The sequence below is a fragment of the Alosa pseudoharengus genome, unplaced genomic scaffold (genome assembly GCF_046254945.1).
Source record: "Alosa pseudoharengus isolate Yale_2024_CS ecotype anadromous, Long Island Sound unplaced genomic scaffold, YU_APseudo_1.1 YU_APseudo_1.1_scf_2, whole genome shotgun sequence".
In the NCBI taxonomy this organism is placed as follows: domain Eukaryota; kingdom Metazoa; phylum Chordata; class Actinopteri; order Clupeiformes; family Clupeidae; genus Alosa; species Alosa pseudoharengus.
The window spans coordinates 27912838-27934210 of NW_027468663.1; the positions used below are offsets into that span (position 1 = coordinate 27912838).

At 41.3% G+C, this 21373-nt stretch overlaps 1 protein-coding gene across 3 annotated transcripts in view; it reads right to left on the reverse strand.

Moving 5' to 3' along the window:
* The window catches only part of eif4g1a (eukaryotic translation initiation factor 4 gamma, 1a), a 53983-nt gene extending 36365 nt beyond the window's left edge, over positions 1–17618 (reverse strand). The window contains exons 1-7 of one of the 3 annotated variants that reach the window (XM_076294382.1): positions 17227–17618; positions 5402–5472; positions 5192–5310; positions 4999–5082; positions 4718–4756; positions 3356–3538; positions 3102–3198 (exon numbers count right to left, since the gene is read on the reverse strand). In XM_076294382.1, the coding sequence (XP_076150497.1) occupies positions 3102–3198; positions 3356–3538; positions 4718–4756; positions 4999–5082; positions 5192–5266 (478 nt within the window). In that variant the 5' untranslated portion in view covers positions 5267–5310; positions 5402–5472; positions 17227–17618. Of the gene's footprint in view, positions 1–3101; positions 3199–3355; positions 3539–4717; positions 4757–4998; positions 5083–5191; positions 5311–5401; positions 5473–5811; positions 5975–17226 lie in introns of those variants that run through there. The other 2 variants (XM_076294383.1, XM_076294384.1) reach the window with 2 other exon arrangements.
* Positions 17619–21373: the final 3755 nt, after the last annotated feature.

Genomic DNA, 21373 nt, shown 5'->3' on the forward strand with positions numbered 1-21373 from the left:
TGTTAGGCTACATGTGGGTGTTGAAGTGTTTAGATTCCCAGCGCTAGCCTAGTAGGCATTTTAACAGCAACTATGGCTATGCGCCAACACCAGTCAGTTGAGTTTAATTAGCTATATCATATGGAGTCGGAGATGGTTTCGTAGCCTCTTTGACATCTCAGTGACATCAGGTATGTAACCTACAATTATGTTTTTGCCAGCTAACTTTTAACATGATCTTCATATTCATTGTGATGCTATATGGGCCTCATGCACATGAAAGATTAATATCATGCCATTATGTTGTTTAGAACACACCATGAAATAAAGTTTTCACCTTACGACTTTGCTGATAACATTTCAAATAAATGGCAGTTAGCCCATTAGCAAGGATATTGTGCAACATATAGGCTACTTGTTGATGTGGTTTCATAGCCTTTTGCTTGTGTGTAGTTAGGCCCACTGCTAGATTTTGACAGGAGCTCGCGATATGTGGTGCACCCCTCTGGTTCATCCAGTGTTTATGTTAGCTAACTGTATCTGGATGTGTTACTATCAGAGCAAGACGTTAGAGATGGCGCATGACATGCAGTGATGCCTCGTAAAAAAAAATAAATTAAAAAAACGCTATTTATAAAGCACCGAAATGAGGCACCGAAATCCACGTTGTTATTCGATGCAGTTACTACCGTTTGCGTCGGCACCGGTGCCATATTAGAACCGTGTTTCGGTGCCCAACCCTAGTTACCACCAACACTGACAATAATGTAGACAGCAAATTTCGATTTCGATTTTCGTTACCACCGTGTAGTCAAGCCTTAAGCCATACCCAAGTAGCCTAAATCGAGGTAATGTTTAATTATGCATGATTTATTTTGTTATTGAATTCGTAGGCTGGGATTACTCTCGGCAACAAGTATGTTTACGCACAGTGGCTGAAAGTGGTACTAAAGCTTCACGCCTCATAATGCGCGACTGAAGTGGTCATTTGAAAGCGATGCCCACTGTAGGTGCCGTTTACACGACGCCGGTTTTTGTGAAACCGGTGAGGTTTTGTTAACGGTTACGCCTTGCGTGTACACGACGCCGGCAGTTTAGGTCAGTGTTTCCCAAAGTCTGGGTCGCGACCCACGGGTGGGTCGCAGGAGATTTTATTTGGGTCGCCTGCGTTGTGTTATAGGCCTAACTGATACCATTTGTCATTTGATACCAGGAAAGCTAAGTTTTCTATTAGGATGTAGATTGTTAACTACCACAGTCACGGTTTTGTCATAAAAGCTCATGAAACTGGCGCATGAAACTGTGGGGGACGAACGCATCGCAGAGGGGGTGCCAGCATGGATATCTACCTCTCAAAATGAAACCGTTCTATGGGGCGCCTGCCATGTACCTCGCAGTTGCAAACTGCAAGGGACATGAATCCGCCTATTTGCACGAACATTAATAGATACCAGCTCCTCAACTTTACCGATTAAAATCTAGTGACCGTGCCGTCAACTAAAGCAGACATCCATAGACCGGACATAAGGCCATTCAATTTGCATACAGTTTCGATTGCAGAAGCAATCTTTAAAGTTAATAGCAACCTCCTCACATTCTTATTTCTGATTTAAAATGCACAACAGTGCATTATATTAGTCTACAATTAAAATGGGCATTTTAAACACTATTCCTCTCGTTTTTTACCTCGCTAACTCCAAAGTAAAGGCGCATTCTTCCGGCTATTGAGCAAACGCCTCTTGTTCTGATATAACGACTATACAATATAATATAATACAACAATATAACGACTTGAGTTATTTGCTGTTTACATTGGAATTGACGTCCACAGTGTTATGGACTCATTTGTCTGCAACAGTGTTACGGACTCATTTGTCATGTAGAAATACATGAACAGCTTACTATGCTGACGAATGATGACTGCGCAACATGCGAGAATTTCCCCTACTCTCGGATGCCATTAAAGCGTATCTTTTCAGTAGTAATTTCCAACTTTTCACGCTGATGGTGCTCAAAATGCAACACAACCGTGTTCAAAGCAGGGATCCTATAGCAATGTATGGTTGGGAGAGGCATAGAAAAGTTGGAGAACCTGTGGCCTAAAACAATATTGGTGGTTGCAGGGTAGATTTGAAGTGAAATGGGTCGCGATGGTCTGTCATTTTTAAAAAGTGGGTCGCCAGAAAAAAAGTTTGGGAAACACTGGTTTAGGTGACTGAACTTTGACTTTGAAAATGAACTTTATTAGTTTAACAGTTGAATTGAAAACCGAATTGTCTGTAGTGTCCTTATTTCATGCGACTGCTTAACCAGAGCCCTTATTAGACATTCTCTGGCTTAACAAACTTTTCTTCTATGCGATTCACGCAAAATTATCGTGAAGCTTCTGCACAGCGGCGCCATCGACTGGTCTGGCATATGCACTACAGCACATTTAGCCGGTTACACCACTGTGTGTACACGCGAGGTTTTTTCTTGCCGGTGTCGTTAAAGGTGTGAAAGCAGTAGAGAAAATTCAGCAGCAGAGAAAATTCACCCGGCGGTTACGTGTAAACGGCCCCTTAACCAGCCTTCACATTTTTTTGTGTTTTTAATATTCTGTCTATCTTCGGGTTGAATTGTAATGAAGACAGTGAAAAATAAACATATATGGTCATCATAGCATTGCTAAAACAACAAATCTAATGGGTGCCTAACACTTTTGCACATTACGAGAGAGAGAGAGAGAGAGAGAGAGAGAGAGAGAGAGAGAGAGAGAGAGAGAGAGAGAGAGAGAGAGAGAGAGAGAGAGAGAGAGATGGAAGAGAGGAGACTGGAAGAAAAGGGAGATTAGAGTAGAGAAACTGCAGCAGCACCGACAGCAGGAAACAAAAAAACCAACAGTACTGACATTTACGCTGTCGGTTAGTGAAGGCAGGCATAATTTTCTGAGAGAAAACTGACTTCTCAGGGCCAAAAAGTGTCTGAGATGCCAGTCTGAAGAGGTGAGAAAGAATTCAGACCCTCGATATTACAAGTCAATATAACTAAGTGTTTGGGTCAGGGGTTTGTGGCCTTGGAAAGATTGCTCCATGTGGCTTTGACCAAGTTAGCAGACAACTCATAGTGTTGGAGGCTCTTACCGTATGAACCGTATTCTGGACTGGTCCCAGAGTAAAACCCAGCTGTTCCACTGGGCACTGGGTACTGTTGAGCCTGAGGCATGTACGGTGCACGGTACTGCAGAGGGAGTAAGAAAAAAAAAAAAAAAAACACCACACTGACAAAGTGCAAACTACTGAAAATCAGAATCCAGTCCTCTTCATTCCACTACAGGCCTGCATGTCAGTAGGCAAGTGATGAGGCAGTAGAAGAGCAGAGTGGCACCATGCTGTACCTGTCCGGAGGGGATGAAGTAGGCTGGGCCCTGAGAGTTGGGGAACTGCAGGGGCTGCTGGGGGATCATCATGACCTGGGAGCTGGTCTGGTACACATGGGTGGGCGCCACAGGCCGCGGGGGGTTGCTGGGCTGGACCCGAGGGGCATTGCTGGGCAGACTGGCCCGGTTCGGGTAGTAGGGCTACAGAAACAGAGGACCATATTCTAAAACACCATCTCAAACACCTCTAATGTGTGCAATGACTACTTATTGCCACTTCATGCATTTCATAAATATACTTTCATTCTTGTGACTTGTCTGTTCAACTACGGCTATCAACAGTGCTCATGCACTGGCCTGAGGACACTGAGGACTATACCCTACCCCAGTCTACGACATTTTAAAGGATGTGTTATTTTCCTGGAGAGATCACAGTCTTTCAGTTCCACAGACAACAATTAAACAGTCCTGGTAAAAATACACAGATGCTCAACCTAAGGTAGCAACCAAGACAATACGGCAGATGGGATCCAGAACACAGTTTTTCAGTCCTCTACCAAATCGGAGCCTAGAAGTCATAATTTGAAGGCATTCCCTCTTAAACTACCAAAATCAACATAAGAAAATATATCCATGTATGAGTGCATGTTCGATGTCAATCAAAATGGCATATCACCGTTTCACTAAGCAAAAGGTGATCTGGAGATCCTGTTACAGGGGCTGGGAGTTTGGTGGACTAGTGTGCCTGTGCATGCAACACATCTTAGTACATAGAGGCAGTGGAAGCACGGCCATACTAAAGCGTCTCAGGTGTGGAGCTCTAGGAGGAGGAGAAGGATGTGAAGAGAAGGAAAGAAGCAAGTTACCTGCAAAGACCTGAATCCACCCTGCAGCCGCAACAATACACCAGCAGTGTCAAGAGGACAGAGCAACACACAAAGGGGAGGAGGAGAGTAAAAGAAAGAGAGGCAGGAAGAGAGAAGTGGAGAGAAGTAAAAGGTAGTAATAACTGGTTAGGCTGAGCAGCAAGCGAACACACACCACACACACATAGTTATTATGCATAATGCAAGCACCCTTGTGAAACAGTGACAATAATGAGAAAAGCTAGACACAAATGGAAGAGATATTGCCTCAAGGGAGACTAAGCTATTGTCAGATTATAGGTCACTTTAATCTGGATTAGGTTAGTGGTGTGTGCAGTAAAATCCTAAAGGAACCCAGAGAGCACCTGATTCAAGGGCCCAGACTCGGTCTCAACCTGGCACGGAACCGTTCTAGGTCAGACCGAGCCCAGTCTAGAGCCAGCTACTGTCTGAGAGTCAATCTAAAAGCCCCAACCTTTGAGAGTCCCGGAGGCCAAGACAGGGGTGTTAGTACCTGTTGGTGTAAAGCGCGTGGCCCTGGCCCTGGAGCAAACTAGGAGAGCAAGAGAGAGCAAAGAGGGCGTAGGTCATACAGCACACACACAAAGCCTGGCAGACATGCCGAGTAGTCATCACAGACACACGAGTTACAGGCACAGAGTTAAAAAGCAGAGGTAGCAGCTAAAGCCATAAAGCAGTACAGAGCATGTGTACCTGAGTTGGTGCATGGGTGTGGGTGCGTGTGTGAGGGAGAGAGTGTGAGACTTGTATTAGGCAGAGCGGTGGGTGGCGTACCTGTCGGGGTTGCGGTGCAGTGTTCATTTGTGGAGGTGGTGTAGCAAAGACAACAGATGGGGGCTGGCCAGGGGGAAAGGCAGCCTACAGGGAGAAAGGAGAAAGGTGGAGGCATACAGCCACCATCAGAGATGAGTGGAACACACACAGGTCTTTCTGAAAGCACAGAGTGGATCCTCTGATTGGTTCTTACCTGTGTCAGTCCAGGGGAAGGGGCAGGGTGGGGGACAGAGGGGGGTCCTGTTATAGGCTGTGGCGGTTTATTCATTTCACGTGGTTCTGCATGAGGGGGTCTCGAACCTGCCTGCCAAACTGACATTAAGATCAGAAGGACAGCCATGAGGTGAAATAAAAATAAAAACACATCAAGTAACACACCACACACACACGGTAGGTAATTTACCTTGGAAATGTTAGCGTTCAACTGAACTTCAAAAGGAAGCCCAGGTTTTTATCTTCTCCAAGAAGGTCAGCCTGTGAGAAACAAAGACAGAACAAAGTTTAGGCAGTTGGCTAAATAAATTAGCAATACCCTCACAGTTCTGTAGATCTGTATGTATCTTGATAGCCAAGACCCTAGAGTACAGCCCTCAAAGTAAATCTACATACATTCTCCACCAAGAGTTTGGCACATCGTGCCACTTTAGCCCAAGGCGTAACAGTTCCAATCCTGTGTATTAAGCTGTTCTATAGTAGGGGTGGATACTGTTAGGACACTGATAACAAGCAGAGACCCGCCCACGAGCCAGACATCACACCCATATATTTCACAAGCGCGCGCACCCACACACACACACACACACACACACACACCTCACTCTGGGTTGTTTCTGATGCCTTAAGTACAGGGAGGGAGTCCCCTGGGAGACCAGCTGGAAGGTTGGGGCAGGGGACAGGGATGACAGGGCAGGCAAGCACTACACAAGAGTGCCTTGCCCTGAGGATCTGCAAGAGAGGAATGTGGGGGAGGAGAGGACGGGTCTTCATCTTGCAGGGTCAGACATGATCTGTGTCACAAAAAGAAGAGGGTCTCCCACTCCCGCAGGTTTTTTGAATTTTTTTGATGCTGACAGATGGCAGGTTGTAAACACACCCTAGGGAACGACAGCTCAGGCTCTTCCACAATGCAGGCAGGAGAGACTTGCACCAGAGCGCTGCAGTGCCAGTGAGTAGTGCTGCCACAAACAGAGCAGAGCAGAGGCCAGAGAGATTCAGTCATCTCATGGGGTGGGTGATGGCACACTAAAGTCGCTTACAGACATAACTGTTAAGTCCGCAAGTTATGTGCATATAAAGACATTGGGCTGCATATCTGCATCCACATCCACATCATATCCCAACATTTGGAACCCAGTATTTTCTACATTACGCAAATGAGCTCAGGTCTGAACGAAGCGATGAACATGCAGGTAGGATTCACTCAGTGATGTCGTTAGGTATGAGCATTTGGGGTATAGCCCCAACCATGTTTTATTAGCCCTGGATCTCTCACAGCACTTATTAAAAAACAAAAAAAGCAAATAACACAGAATCTATTTATAAGCTTAATTTATATTCCGATCGTGCTTTAAAAGCATGAGGAGATGGAGCTATTTATCAAACATACAAGGAGGACACGGGTGTCCTCTCAATCTCCTTAATGCAGCAGATCTAACTTGAACGTTACCTTACCATAAAACATAGTTTGCAACCTATATGTGCTCCCTTAGTGAAATAGTAATATTTCTATTGTATTACTATTTCATGTAGATATGGTTTTCTTTCGTTAGTTACATGCAGCGGCAGAAAACTGACACAGCCAGGGTACTTGTCTCTCACACTCACACACACACACACCCAAAACCTGCCCCTACCCTCCATGCACATCACGAGTCAGAACAATCTTGCCACCAAGCTAAACACCAAGCTGAACCATCATCAACACCTCAGCTCAAATTAAGTTCAATAGGCCTACTCATGCATGCAAATTAACAACTTTTCTTATCACAACAAAATTAATCGCGGAGATAAAAGTATTTAAACAGGCAACGTTATCAGTATGCATGTAAGAACCTTAGATGGTAAGCTAATGTTAGAATACAGCTGGATTTTTGTCTACTAGGCTACTCGTGGATAACATTAGCATTCATTTAACATTAACATTCATTTTAATTGTGACATTAAATGTTTGCGCCGGCACTCCCCCACTGGAAATCTCAAGTTCACCCTCCTATCACTAATCTACAGCCAATAGTCAATTGGATAAACAAAGTTATCAGCAAGAGTTGCCGAGAATGGCTGTGTTGCCTAAACAGTCGTGACATTTTAATAGTAAGTTGGAGAAGTTAACAAAGTTACCAGTGAGAGCTGCAGCACAGGGGAGTAAGAAAGGAACTAGGAACCAGAGACATGGCAATAATCCAGCAAAAGGTAATAGAGAGATTTATTTTCAATTTAAGTACCTCCCTCTCTACTGCACTTTGAAGAAGGCAACTATAGTCGCACTGGTAAGCGCTTTGGTGACGTTGCATATTGCACTTGCAGTGTGATCAGATTGTAATCAGTCTTTGGGTTAGAAAATCGAGTTTGATCCTATAGCAATATTATTGGAAATGCAATTAAATCGCTCAGCTCTACCGGCAAGGGGGCACCGCTTCCAGGCACACACCTGGGCTAACTAGCCATTAGAGATTAGATGTGAATATTTGAAGTGCCACCCCCAGGTTGGTCTAAATGACAACAAGCGAATGACAACGAAACATGTCTACTACATGGCACAGGCCTTCAGATTCAGGTTCAATACAGACTTGTTGAAGGAAACCCCACTCCACATTGCGTTGTTGAGTTCTTTGCCTCCGTCTCTAACCCACTATAGCAAAAGCAGGCCACATGGCTACTTTTCTGAATGTAACTTTTGTCTATACTAAGCCAAATAAACAGTTAAGTGTTTTTTTGTTAAGATAATGAAACCATACCATTACAGTGGCCAAACTGTGATCTACAGGACCGCAGCCAGCCAGCCGTACTGTTGCATCCCCAAACGACCCGAGTTTGAGGTTATTTTGTAAGCATATTCCCCGTTTATCCCATGGTCTGCTATAGAGCATCACAGTCCTGCCCACAGCCGAAATGCGGTTAGGTGCCGGAAGTAAGATTCCCATTCATTTGTCCCATTGACGTTTTGGAAAAATCCTTATCTAAAGAGTTTTACAGCATGTCTTAGGCTAACCAGCTACGGCATAACTCATAAGCATACAACATATCATTTTGAGTGAAAAAATGAAGAGAAAATCCAAAAAAAGTCAAAGATACAAGACTGTACATATTTCCATTTCCGAGCGAAGGAACTACTCATCCCATAAACCACCGCGCCTCACTGAATAATATAAGCAAGTACGAACTGGCGCGAAATTGCCATTTGAACAATTTCCAACCGGCGACAGCATGCGAACCCTTTCCTCCAAACAGTGATTTTTATATAGTGAATGTGCAGTTAATAGCAGTTATTTCAGGAGTAATCGTGTAAATAATAGTGTTTTGATATTGAATTTTATATTTATCATCGTGTATTTTATATCGTGTGTGTGTAGGGCTGGGACAACGCGTCGACGTTATCGATGACGACGCAAAAAATACGTCGACGCAAAATATGAGCGTCGATTCGTCAAGCATAACGTGTGCTGCTAAATATTTTTCATTTTACACCTTCAGTGTTTTCCATACGTTGACTAATCTGTGGCTGGGCACCACAAAATCAAAACCGGCCACCACACATTGATGTTTTATGTTCTAGGCCTGCTATTTAAATTAAAGATAAGATAACATAATTTCATTGAGCTGCACTTTTTACTCACACAGCCTTTCCTCGCCCCGCCCGCTCTCTCTCGTAACGAGCCCGCTGCTCCTCCTCTGCATGTGCATTTAACAAAATATTCACGATTGTTGAAGGATTGTTGTTGCCACATAGAAGCACTGCATAAAACACAGTGGGCTAAATTGCTATTAAATCCGCTTAGCATCGTGACCATGCTGCGCAAATTTGTTCAAAACCGCTGCATTAAAGTTAAAGTAAACTCTGCTAAGGTCTTATGACAACATAGTACATTGAGGAGACTAAACGAAGTTAAGTTACAGTATGCAATCAAGCAGTAGCCCTATCTCAAAGCTAACGTTAGAATACTGTTTGGATGTCAAGTTTAGCATGCTTACTTGCAGCTGCTTGTATTACTCGTGCAGGGCTCATTTTATTGACTATGTTTGCAAAATCCCGATGGAAATGGAAAAGTGTTTTCCAAGACTCAAAAGTGCTTGTCCAAAGGAGAAGTACGAACTGCTATTTGAACTAACTACATTATGAATTGCATACACACATCAGCAGCCTTTTAACTGTGTTAATGTTAATTGCAAGGATTCCCACATGAACGTTTTAAAATGACAGGCACTCAATTAGACATACACTAGCCTACTGAACTTTATTGAATGCTACCTCTGACTAAGAATGCATTACTTTGCACTTGTAGTTACTTGCACTTCAGTCTTTTATTTTGGAATCTTAAGAGCAATAAACATATATTGCAATGTTAAAGAATTCATGTTTTTTCATTCAGATATGTAAATAAACATGTATAAGTTGCTATTAGTGAATTAATGGGGAGATAATCGAATCGAAATCGAATCAGACTGAACAAATGAATCGTTAGATTAATCGATGCATCGAAAAAATAATCGCTAGATAAATCGCTTAAAAAATAATCGTTTATCCCAGCCCTATGTGTGTGTGAAAGCGGTTAACGTTAACGTTAGCAACATGGTGCAGTGCTTCGTACCTGACTCATCACTGCTCAGTCGGGCTGATGCATGGACCGGTGCATGGTCTGCTCTTGGACCACCATATTCAGTTTATTAATTTGCCGTGAATTAATACACAAAATGTTCATTAAATGCACAAAGAAGTACTCCTGGGTTAATGATTGATATGAATCATACAGTATGAAGGCTACAGTAGCCTAGCTAATGTTAACTAGCAGCATTAACGTTGCAAACCTCCCTGCTTAACTCACCACAACTTTGTAGGTCTTGTCCCTCATGCTGGCCCTTACAAAACCAACAAGCTGACTCTCGGACATACAACAGTCAATAATGTGACCCGATTTAAAGTGGCTTTCACCCCTTTGGACAATCACTAAAACATAATATATTTCATACCTTTGTTGCAGCATGTAGGCTAATGTTAGCTGCATTATGTAATGACATACAGTGTCGGAAATGCTAAAGGTTAGCCTGTCGGCTACCTGAAAAGTTTGTGTTTAAACTAACATGTACAGTGGTCTATTTGATAGTGTATTGGCCCTGACTAAGTTTGTGTGATGTATAAACCACAATCCTTGTTGATACAAGTACCAATATTCGTCAAGAAAGTTTTAAATCACATTAAGATTTTCGCCATAGGCAGTAAAAGACTCGGCCATCTTTGTCAATAATTTTCGCTGGGAAAGTTTCAAACTATGACCATAACAGCCTTTCCACCAATCAGAGGCATCACTGTGGGATTGTGGGATTGTTCAGGATTGTGGGTAATCAAGTACTTATCCAAGACATCGCGATTAAAAGACATTTATCTCAAAACAAGGTTAGTGCCCCATGAACTTTTGGCGTCTATATGAGCATATACAATCGCTTAACAGCCGTAGCTGGTTTTAAGTCTACCATGTGCAGTTACGTTTTTATGGCTTATACCCCAATTGTCAATGGAGAAATTGTATTGAATTCTTACTTCCGGCATCGGCTGTGGGCGGGACTGTGATGCTCTATTGGCCTGGCAATCAAAGGCTAGAGGTGTGTGTCTTCTTGTGTCTGTCAGTTCTGTCTTCTCAAAACCACAAGATTGTGATCGGATTCCAGTTGTGGTTAGCCTTGTCACAGACACAGTCAACAGCCAAACTACGCCCCATAGTAACTGGCAAATTAATCAATGAAATCCATAAGAAACTTTGCTGCTGACATGAGTTTACATACCCCAATGTGCATGGCCACACATGTAGAACCCAGACCTCCTCCAAGGCCAATCACTGTATCTCTCAAAATTAGTTTACGTAAAACTAGGCTAATTGTGTTGAGCTACCCAGTGAAATGGAACCACTGCAAAATTTAACTGGTTCTTATTAGCCCTCATCACAATTTATTTATCATTTACTGCCGCCTTAGCTTGGGGCCACAACTTAATTGTCTCCTTCCCATACCTTAATAACTTAACTACGCAAAAGGTCTAGGGGTCAACCTGCCACAGTATCTTCAATAAAAAGGAACTTGATAATGAACAGCTCTAGCACACTGTAGAGCTTGCTACATGAAGACAACCCCTGACAAAAGAGCTTCTTAAAATTCTTTACAGTGCAAGATGTGGCAACAATATCTGAAAATCTAAAATCAACTTTTTAACCATCAAATTGCAGGCCATCACACACATTTAATAATACTGGCTTAGAAAAAGAATATGTGGCTAAGTCACTGAGCCTGTCATGTACCAGTACAGTAAAGGAACTCCGCAAGCACCTGATACAAGCCTCTTGTGGCAAATCCTCCCTCTAGAAGGGGCAGTTTAAGCAAAACCAAATAAATTGACCAAAAACAAAATTGTGTCATCTTTCTGACTACACAAGACACAAATGGCATAATGAAACACACAGCACAAGCGAACACAAATCTAACCAAAACACTGAGTAAAGTAACTTTGTAAGTTTTCATTTTCATCTTTTCATTTCAAAACATATATCAGTAGTTTTATTAATATGACTTTCTTTAAATAAAAAATAAAAATAATAATAATAATAATAATAATAATAATAATATGTTGACACTAGTGATACTGGCATCGGGGATTGGGCCGATACTGGGCCCATATACTCGTACTCGTAAAAATTCCCAGATACCACCCACCGATACTTAGTTTCCCGTAAATCACTGTAGCCGCTACACTTTCATGAAGCCTACTCGGGAACGTTTATTTCAGTCTTGCACTTGAACATACAACAAGCAACATTCATGTATCTGCATTGAATCTATGCAGCTAATACCCTCGTATGGTTTTCTGTTTTAACTATAGCTCACCTAAACTATGCGTGAGTGTAACCCTAGTTGTTGTTGTACGTCGCTGGTGTAGTGTAGCTCTGTACTTCGCGCTAGATAAGTAGCCTAGCACACAAAACAAACTCCATGGGGTTTCTGTTTCAGTAGATAAATGTGATTTGTTTGCATAGTGTTTTGTTATCACACATTTTGGACATTTATACTGAGAAATGTTACTTTCCCTGCCTTTATTTCAGTCCAGATCGTCCTGTTAGTTATCATTATATGCTCCAAAACCAAAGTCAGCACCAATGAAGGAACATGTGACTGACTGGAAATCCGACAGGTGTCTCTGATTGCCAGCAAGTGTTGCCCATAGACAGTAAAGGTGTTGCCTCCAGCAATATGGCAGCCGCGTTTATAATGCTACCTAATAGAACTCGACGGACAATGCAGTATCTAGCTTTCTAATATCGAGGTCTAGAACTACGTAGGGTCACATGGGATCATGTTTTGTTGCCCTATCAGATTTTACTGAGAGAGACAGTGCAAATAGTCTAATAATATGTTTAAAATATGGACACAGTGCCAGTGTGGAGGCTTATTTTAGACAGAATTGTTTGTTTATTTTTTTTGTTTTAAATAGCCTGCTATTATACATTTTTATTTGATACTCATTATTATTTATATTTTAGGCTTATTGTAACAATCAGAGCAGAGAAGAAAATTCATTGCAATTTCATGCTAGTTATTTTGTGGTAGAAATATCGGTATCGGTATCAGCAAATACACACATGTAAATACTCATACTCGTATCAGTTTGATAAAAAAATGGTATCGGGACATTCTAAAGCAAACTATTAATCTAAAATAGGATTTCAGTCAGTTTAGCAATACATGTAAATAACGGTTAAAAGCTAAGCCAAACTCAACATAGCTAACGTTACTAACTAGACTCCAAGTGCATTTTCGTCCTCCCATGATAGGCTTAAGCACACTGATGTTCTTCTTAAGTTTTCTTATTATTATTCCTTTCAGCCCTCTTTTTTGGCCAGCTCCTGTTCCTAGACCTTTTCAGATATCGCCACCGGTCCAACTCTAGAACGTCCGGCCAGAACTGGTGTAGTGTGGAAGATGACCCTTGTCATTCTTCCACCGTATTGAATTTAATAGAAAGTGAAACCAGGCCTAAACTTTCAGGTTGCAAATTTTGTCCGATCTTTACAAAACTTGACGTATATGTTCCTCAAACCAAGCTTCACAAAAGTTACCAGAAGGATTTTTGAAATCATTTGCCCATCACAGCCAAACGAAATTGGCAGCATAGCAGCCAAACAGGAAATAGGCCATATCTCAAGAACACTTTTACACATGGACACCAAACTTGGTACATGAACTTGAGACTTCAATGTGAGGATGCAAAAGAAATTTGATGCCTTTTGACCCCTAGGGGACACAGCAATTAGCCAAGACTGAGATACTGCTGGAATCCTTGGATCAAGCCAAGTTCAACACACCCTATGATGTCAATTTTCATCAGAATGGACCAGAATATTTTTGCGTAAGCGAAACTAAATTTCTTAAATTTTGTCCGATGTGGGGCAGCCGTAGCCTACTGGTTAGGGTTTCAGGCTTGTAACCGAAGGGTTGCTGGTTCGATCCCTGACCAGTAGGAAAAATGTGGGCGGGGGAAGTGGTTGAGCACTGCTCTCCCATGCCCACATCCACGGCTGAAGTGCCCTTGACAGGGCTCTACAGTGCGCCCATTTCACTCGCACATGCGAGTAAAAATGATGCCGTGCGAGTGCAAAAAAATATTTAGGCGCACTGGTGCGAATGACTTCTAACCATGTCAATGTTTGTCTACAAAATACACCACAACATCGAGAAACATTACTGGTGCAAATCATAGAATCACGTCGCGAATGCAGCATAAAAACTACACCTCCCTTCAACGTTAGCAGTTTCGCGTTGTGACTCGCTAGTAGTCGTTTCTATCAAATCCAAGAGCGTGCAAAAAAAGCGGAAAGTTAGACTAGCCAGCCAAGATGCAAAGATTGAAGAAATTAGTTCTTCTATCCACCGAATTCATTAGATATAGGAGGAACAGGATGAGATTCTGAGAATGCAGTGAGAGAAGGAAAGGTAACCTAACATGCCTTTTAGCCCAGTTGACGTATTGGCTGCAATATGCAAAATATAGCTGTAGCGAACCGGCACAAAAGTAGCCTCCCGTAATACTCCCATTTTATTCAAAGGTAGAACGCTACTGACAACTCCAGGCTTCCACGCATGCTTGTTTGTTTACACCGAATACAAGCTGAAGTGCAAAACGAAAGTAGGCCTAACGTTTGCCTACTGCCCCTATCAATGCAGATATTTCAAATAAAAACTAAAAGTATAAAACATATATCCTTGATTAGCCTATGTTGGGTTTTGTGGAAGAGAAAATGGACTGTTTTAGTAGTAGTATTAGGCAGTATGCAGTCAGATAGGTCACCATGGGCATATTTGGTTTAGCTATAGATGGATTCACAAAAAAATAAATTAGCCTACATTTGGCAGGACACTTGATATACAGGCTAAATGCAAATATGGCAATGTATTATATTATTTTACATTAACAAAATGTAGGAAAATAGAACAGACTGAAAATAAAGTTGGCACTGATCTTTAAAATCCTGTTTCCTGTAGCCTAAATGTTGTCAGTCATTCTTAATATTCGCAATTGGTGCATTGGCATGTTTAACTGTTAGCTGCAGTATAATGTTAGATTATGTGTAAGTTAAGTACAGAACCGACTGTGCGCCCAAATTTTACTGTGTGCTGTGTGTGTTTCACTAATTCACAGATTGGGATAAATTCAGAGACCAAATTTCATGTATCGAAACAAAACTTGGTACAAGGACTCTAGACTCCATGGTGAAGACACGCATACATTTTTGTCCCTTTGACCTTTAGGAGGTGCTGCTACTAGCATCATTTTGGCATTTGGGATGTGCATTAATGCAGGTAACCTTTGACCCTTATGCCCAACGTTGAAAAATGAGGTACCTTTGGAATCATTGGATCAAGTCAAGTTCAACGCACCATATTTCACTGTCAGCTCCTGTTGGTGACCCGCACATGAGCAAGAACTTTTTAGTTCCTCGAAAATGCATTCTAGTTATTCTTTTGAGACCAAAAACAGATAGACATGAGGGGAAAATATGGATGCCTTTGTATCTCTGCCCTTATAAAATCGTATCACTAAGACATTTTCATACAGATCTGTTCAGTCAGTGACAGAAATGAGCTACTGTCGAGCAAGACTGGTGGGGCAAATGGTCCTGTCCAAACAAAATCTGCCCCAAACGTGCGCCAAAATAATTTCAATTTAGCATCAGTATATTAACTGTTGCAATAACATACAAAAAATGTGGAAGTAATTCACGCATCTGCTGAGAAAAAATATGGAGTGCAATGTGGAAGCTCAGGCTGAACCCAAAACAGGCAACGCAAATGGAAATCTGAGGAAATAGGGACGTGTCACAGCAGCCATAACGGCCGGCTCATGAAAACTTGATCACTGCATTAGCTTTAGCTCTTATGGCATATGGTAGCCTACACAAAACGTGCCAAATGTCATCACAGCCGGCTAGCAAAAACGGAATTCTGAATTCCAAAACAAATACACTCTTTGCATTAATTCGCAAGTTGGGGTTAAACAGTCGACCTAGTACAAGTCGTAGTTGTCTGATATGTTAACTTTAACGTTACAAGCTAGAGAAAATGAACCATGGCCCGCTAATATTGGCTAACTCCTCATTAGCTAACCGTGCTAGCATTAGGCCTGGGCTCAGTTCAGGTTCAACTTGACTCCCCCCAAAAAGAATCCTATGGCTTCTAAACTGGAGAAGTAAAATCGGAGAAGTAAAATATTTTTAAATGCGTCAATGATACACTTTATCCATGTATATTTGAGGCTCCATGAATTACACCGATTGAGTTAGTAGCTAGTTAGCTTACGTTAGCCAGCAATGTCTCATTGATTCTTTCACATGGCTGAATCATCTCTGTTATAACGTTAATCAGTTAAAATAAAACTACAACATTCAACGAGTGTATTGAAAAATTAGCCGGTCACAGTAGTTCCCTGTTTAACGCTAACGTTAGCATTTGAGCTCAGTGAAAGCTCATTAGGCATTAGGTTAACGTTAATACTCAGGCCCAAAATCTCACACGGTCAACGTTAGCTGGGAAAGCATGCCAGTTGACACATACCGATGTGGCTCAATGACTTGATGTTACAGTGCGTTTGCAAAGTTGTCGGTTCACCTGGGGATTCTTACAATAGGCTACACTAAATTTGATAATGTGACACTGTCCATAATCCAGCTAAAACTTGGACCAAATTAATGTCATACAGTTGCTGCCTTATCGCTATAATTGTTTTACTGCCTTATCGCTAGCTAACTATCCATGGGCTGTGCTAACACATTTTCCAAGTGACAAATAACGCGCTGAAGTGGCCCAGATTAAACCAACTTTTAACACTATTTAAGGCCGTATAAAAAAAATCTACCTGATCAAACGAATGCATTGGTGATCGTAGAATGAAGTATTACAAAACGACTAGAAACTGGCTCACATTAGGAATCATCATTACTAACCAACTTGTGGGCCATGGATATTCTAGCCAACGCTACCAGCAACTGGGTTTGGCAAGCAAGTCTTTCAAGGCGTTGAATGTTTAGGGGATATCGGCCAATCGACAAACTTCTAATAATGTTACGTCCTAGTATTTCTGCAATTGAACAGCTAACTTAGTCGACAGACGTTACAGCTAACGTTAACGAACGAAAATCATGAAACTTATGGGAATTGCGGATAAAACAGTCAACACACTTTCTTAACGAAATACCCAGAGCCACATTGTTAGGACATGACATTACCTACAAGCTGCCTGCCGGACTGTACCTTCTCCTAATCAACGCGAGCTCACTAGCAGCTAAAGTTAACCAAATTAATACTTTACTTGATGTGGTAGCTACCTTACCCACAATGTGGCTAACAACAGCTAACGTTAGCTACACAGACCCTCACCCGGCTAACCCATCAACTCTCACGAGACGTAACGTTAGCTACGAGGCCTGTTTGCCTTTCACGTAGTTCATCAACGTAAACTTAACAGGGACAACTTACCTGGGATTAGTAAGATGTGTTGATTCAAACAATCAAATATGGAGTTTGACCTCAGTTTGTATAGGAATTGCGGTTAGTTTTGAAAGCAGTGTCAAAGCACGTCTTGGGTCCAAAGGGAAAGTGGTGCTCAAGGGATAAGGACTGTTAGCCTGCTAGCTCACTGACACTTAATGTTTAAATCCCTCGTAGCGTGCAAAGGCAAAAAACTGTCAAGGTAAAAAATGGACAAATACAGTATTCTCAAATTACTACTGACAACTTATTTGCATCCAGAATAAGCCTCTCGACTGGAGGTCCATGTTTAAGGCGCGGATGGTGACGGATTGCCGGTAAAATCTCCACGCTAGCCTGTTACTGCACGGTGTTCAACAGAGCCATGGTGCAATGCCTTCCTCTCCTTGAGTGTATGGAGATGGAAATATACTTCCGGGTTATTCACGTTTGTGACCTTTAACGTCAGTCATGTGATAGTGAACAAGTGACAAGAAAAAGATAGTAGGTCAAATGCAAACATTTGACTGTCTAGGCATGGTAACTATGAGTTTTTGTAGATTCATATATTTATAGTTGTTGTTATTAAGGTTATGGTTATGGATACACTTTTGCCAAAGCAACATACAAATACAAAACAATATAATAGCCTATAGCCTATAGGCTACTTAAATTTAACAGGGAACAAAAAATGTTGGTCAGACTATAATAAGGAGAATAGCAATAAACAACAATGTCAATTCAATCAATAGCCTAATGAAATAAACAATGAAAACGAGGGAAAAAAGCAATAATAAACAATAATGTCCATTCAACCAATAATATAAAAACAATAACATGGTAAGACTACATTAAAGAGAATATCAATAATAAACAACAATGTCAAATTAATCAACAGCCTAATGGAAATAAAACAATATTATACAACGCATAAGAAGCGCTTAATGAACTAAGTATAAGTATACAGTGCAACCGGAAAGTTTTCAGACCCTTTCAAGTTTTCCACATTTTGTTATGTTTCAGACTCATCTTAAAATGGATTACATTTTTTCCCCCTCATTAATCACATACAATACTCCAACACTCCACACAAAAAATAGGTCTTTGGAGTGTTTTTTAAATTTATAAAAAATCGAAAGACTGAAATATTACATTTAGCCTACATAAGTATTCAGACCCTTTGTTATTTTTTTCATTTTATTTGTATAGCGCTTTTCAAAGACCCAAAGTCACTTACAGAATGGGGAAACAAAGAAGGACAACAGTACCACATACATACACATACACACACACACACACACATACATACACAAGAGCAGCAATGAATTGATGAATAAAAAGTAAATCATAATGGTACGAACATCGAATACAAGAGCAACTAGATGTACCGCAGAGCGGTACAAAATATGACCGCCGCCCAGTCCAGCACATTTTTTCCACAAAAAGAAATCACGCTGAAAGGCCTATATGATTCTAACTGTCTCACTAAATTGCATAATCCACACTCAATTCTCACTGGTATCTGCTAGACAACAAGTACCAAAACATGATTAGTTCATAGACTTCACATGTAAAATTAATTTTATACAACCCCACCTCCATCTTGCCTGTTCATAATTATGAGAAATTCTTGATTGTTTGTGTTATGTTTATGTTATGTGTGTGGGTGTGTGTGTGTGTGAGTGTGTGTGTGTGTGTGTGTGTGTGTGTGTGCGTGCTTGTGTGTGTGCCTGCGTATGTGCCTGTGCATGGAAGCGTACATATGTCTAGTGTGTGAGTATGTGTCATACGCAGTGCCGGCCCAAGCCTTTTGGGGGCCCTAAGCAGAATTTGATTTGGGGGCCCCCTCCCACAACGCAGTCACCTGTGCTTGGCGATAATTGACAACTTCACACTATAATGTCATATTATAAATTAATACAGTGAGGTTATGTATTAATACAGCGACTGATTATGAACTACTGTCCCCCTGGACACAGATGCATAAGGACCCTCTCCCCCTACCCTCTTTGTGCAAATGTGGGTACAAACGTGTGTGTGTGTGTGTGGGGGGGGTTAGATGTGATTTCCTGTATTCTGGTGCATTTTTGGGATGGTCAGCTGGAGTAGGGCAGTACCTAAATTTGTTCAGATTCATAGCCTTTTGCTTTTTGACTTATTGGTAGTGAATTCACACAACTACTTGGGGTTCAGGGTCCCTTGACCTCTTGGGCTCGGTAGGCTCATTCAGTAATCCATCCTTACTCACATGCCAAAAATGTTTTGGGGCTCCAATCTAGACTTCTGGCCCCATGTGCTTGGTAAACCAATGTATTAATATAGTTGTTATTTACACCAACCCTGTCACCTTTTAATCTTAGAGGGTACTAAAATCACAGATTTATTTGAAACATTCATATCCAAAGTGAAGCACTAAGGGTGGTTTACTGAAGTTGAATTGACAAATAACAAAATACAACAGCATTTGTATTTGTTGTAAACAAGTACATCAGTTTAATGACTTGTTTTTCAACAGATTTGCTGAACAAATCCGCAAATGTGCATTAAATGAGCAATTTTCAACTACAAAATAAAAACAAAATAGACAAACATTAATAATCAAAAATAAAATGTCCCAAAAAATAGATAATTATTCCTACTTCGTTCCTGGTTTTTAGGCATCTGCAACTCTGCAGTGGACGAACCTGCAATGATTAAATAAATACATAAATAAATAAAAAAAAAACGATGTTAAATGTGTCGTGTTATATTAACAGGCTATGTAACCATTTGCCATCAAGAAAACCTCACCTTCTGGTAGGTAGAGTTAGGTAGAGGTAGAGATGTGCTCCAAAGGACTTCAACAGTGTCTCTGAAAAAAAAAAAAATATTGCATAAGTGCATAGTTGATCGAGCAGAATGAGTTTATTTTGCTATCATTACTTACACTCAAATAACAAGCAATTCCACATGTAACAATTCATATTCTATTGGCAAATGAGGCATAATCAAAAGAGTATACTTAATTGCAGTATGGTGAACGCTTAACATGGTGATCTACTGCAGCCTAAATATTAGGGTAGCATCGCTACATCACTTGCCACTATCTTAATCAAATGTAAATTTATTTTCATCACAGAAGTCTCCCCACCCAACATGGTATATTTTCTCAAATACTACCATCTCTCTCCAAAGATCTTAGAGCAGAGCGCACGTACTGTTCCATCTTTGCCTATGAAGCTGGAACGTTACCGATGCCCAGAGTCGCACTAGTCAGTGGGTTGGGTTGGGACTGGGAGCCTGGGCTTAGTCTGTTGTTGCTATCAGACTTACCACTATGTCACATATTATAGAGCAGTAATAAACTATCAACACTTTCAGGTGCGAAATCAGAAACAATCCCTCTGTGGTAAATTTGCCTTCAGCTACGCTTTCATGTAGCTACTGTAGTGCTAATGTCCACTTCAGTCAGCTAGCTAACTTTAATTTACGACATAATAAGCCCACCTAGAGCTAGGGTACATGCTTGATTGAACATCCAAAACAATCCCAATATCCTTGACATCTGAAATACATCTAGATAAATATATATTAATAGGAGACATTTCTCTGTTGATGGCGGAGATTTAGCTCTGGTGATGGCTTATATTAGATCGATCATGACAGCTAGCTAGCTACCTCAAGCACAAAACATACTGTAAATAATCATGCAAAACATACCTGTATCTTGCTCGTTTTTCTCCTCCTCTGTCATTTTCTTCGTTCTGTTTTCGGCACCAGAGGGATACGTCCTTTTTTGTGACTTGTCTGAACATTACCGTCTCTTCCGATTGTTGAACTTGATGCAGTGTCTGCACGAATTTTATATGCACCCGAGGTGTCTACTTTATTCTAGGTATGATGACATAGCAACCGTTTGCGGCGAACATTCCATCTAAATAATATGTTCCAAACTGCGTGGTACTGTTAATATGCGTGTCCTGCTATATCCACTCCTCTCCACCTGGTGGAAGTATGTGTTTCCTGAATACGACCGTAATTACATCGAGCACAGACCCCCCGAGGCGTTAGGCATACGTGATTTCAGCCCTGAGGTGTTTTCAGGTCATCGCAACGTTCTGAAGATTCGTGTGGCTTTCAATCGGTCGGCGGGCTTCGTCTAAGCTTCGGACACTAA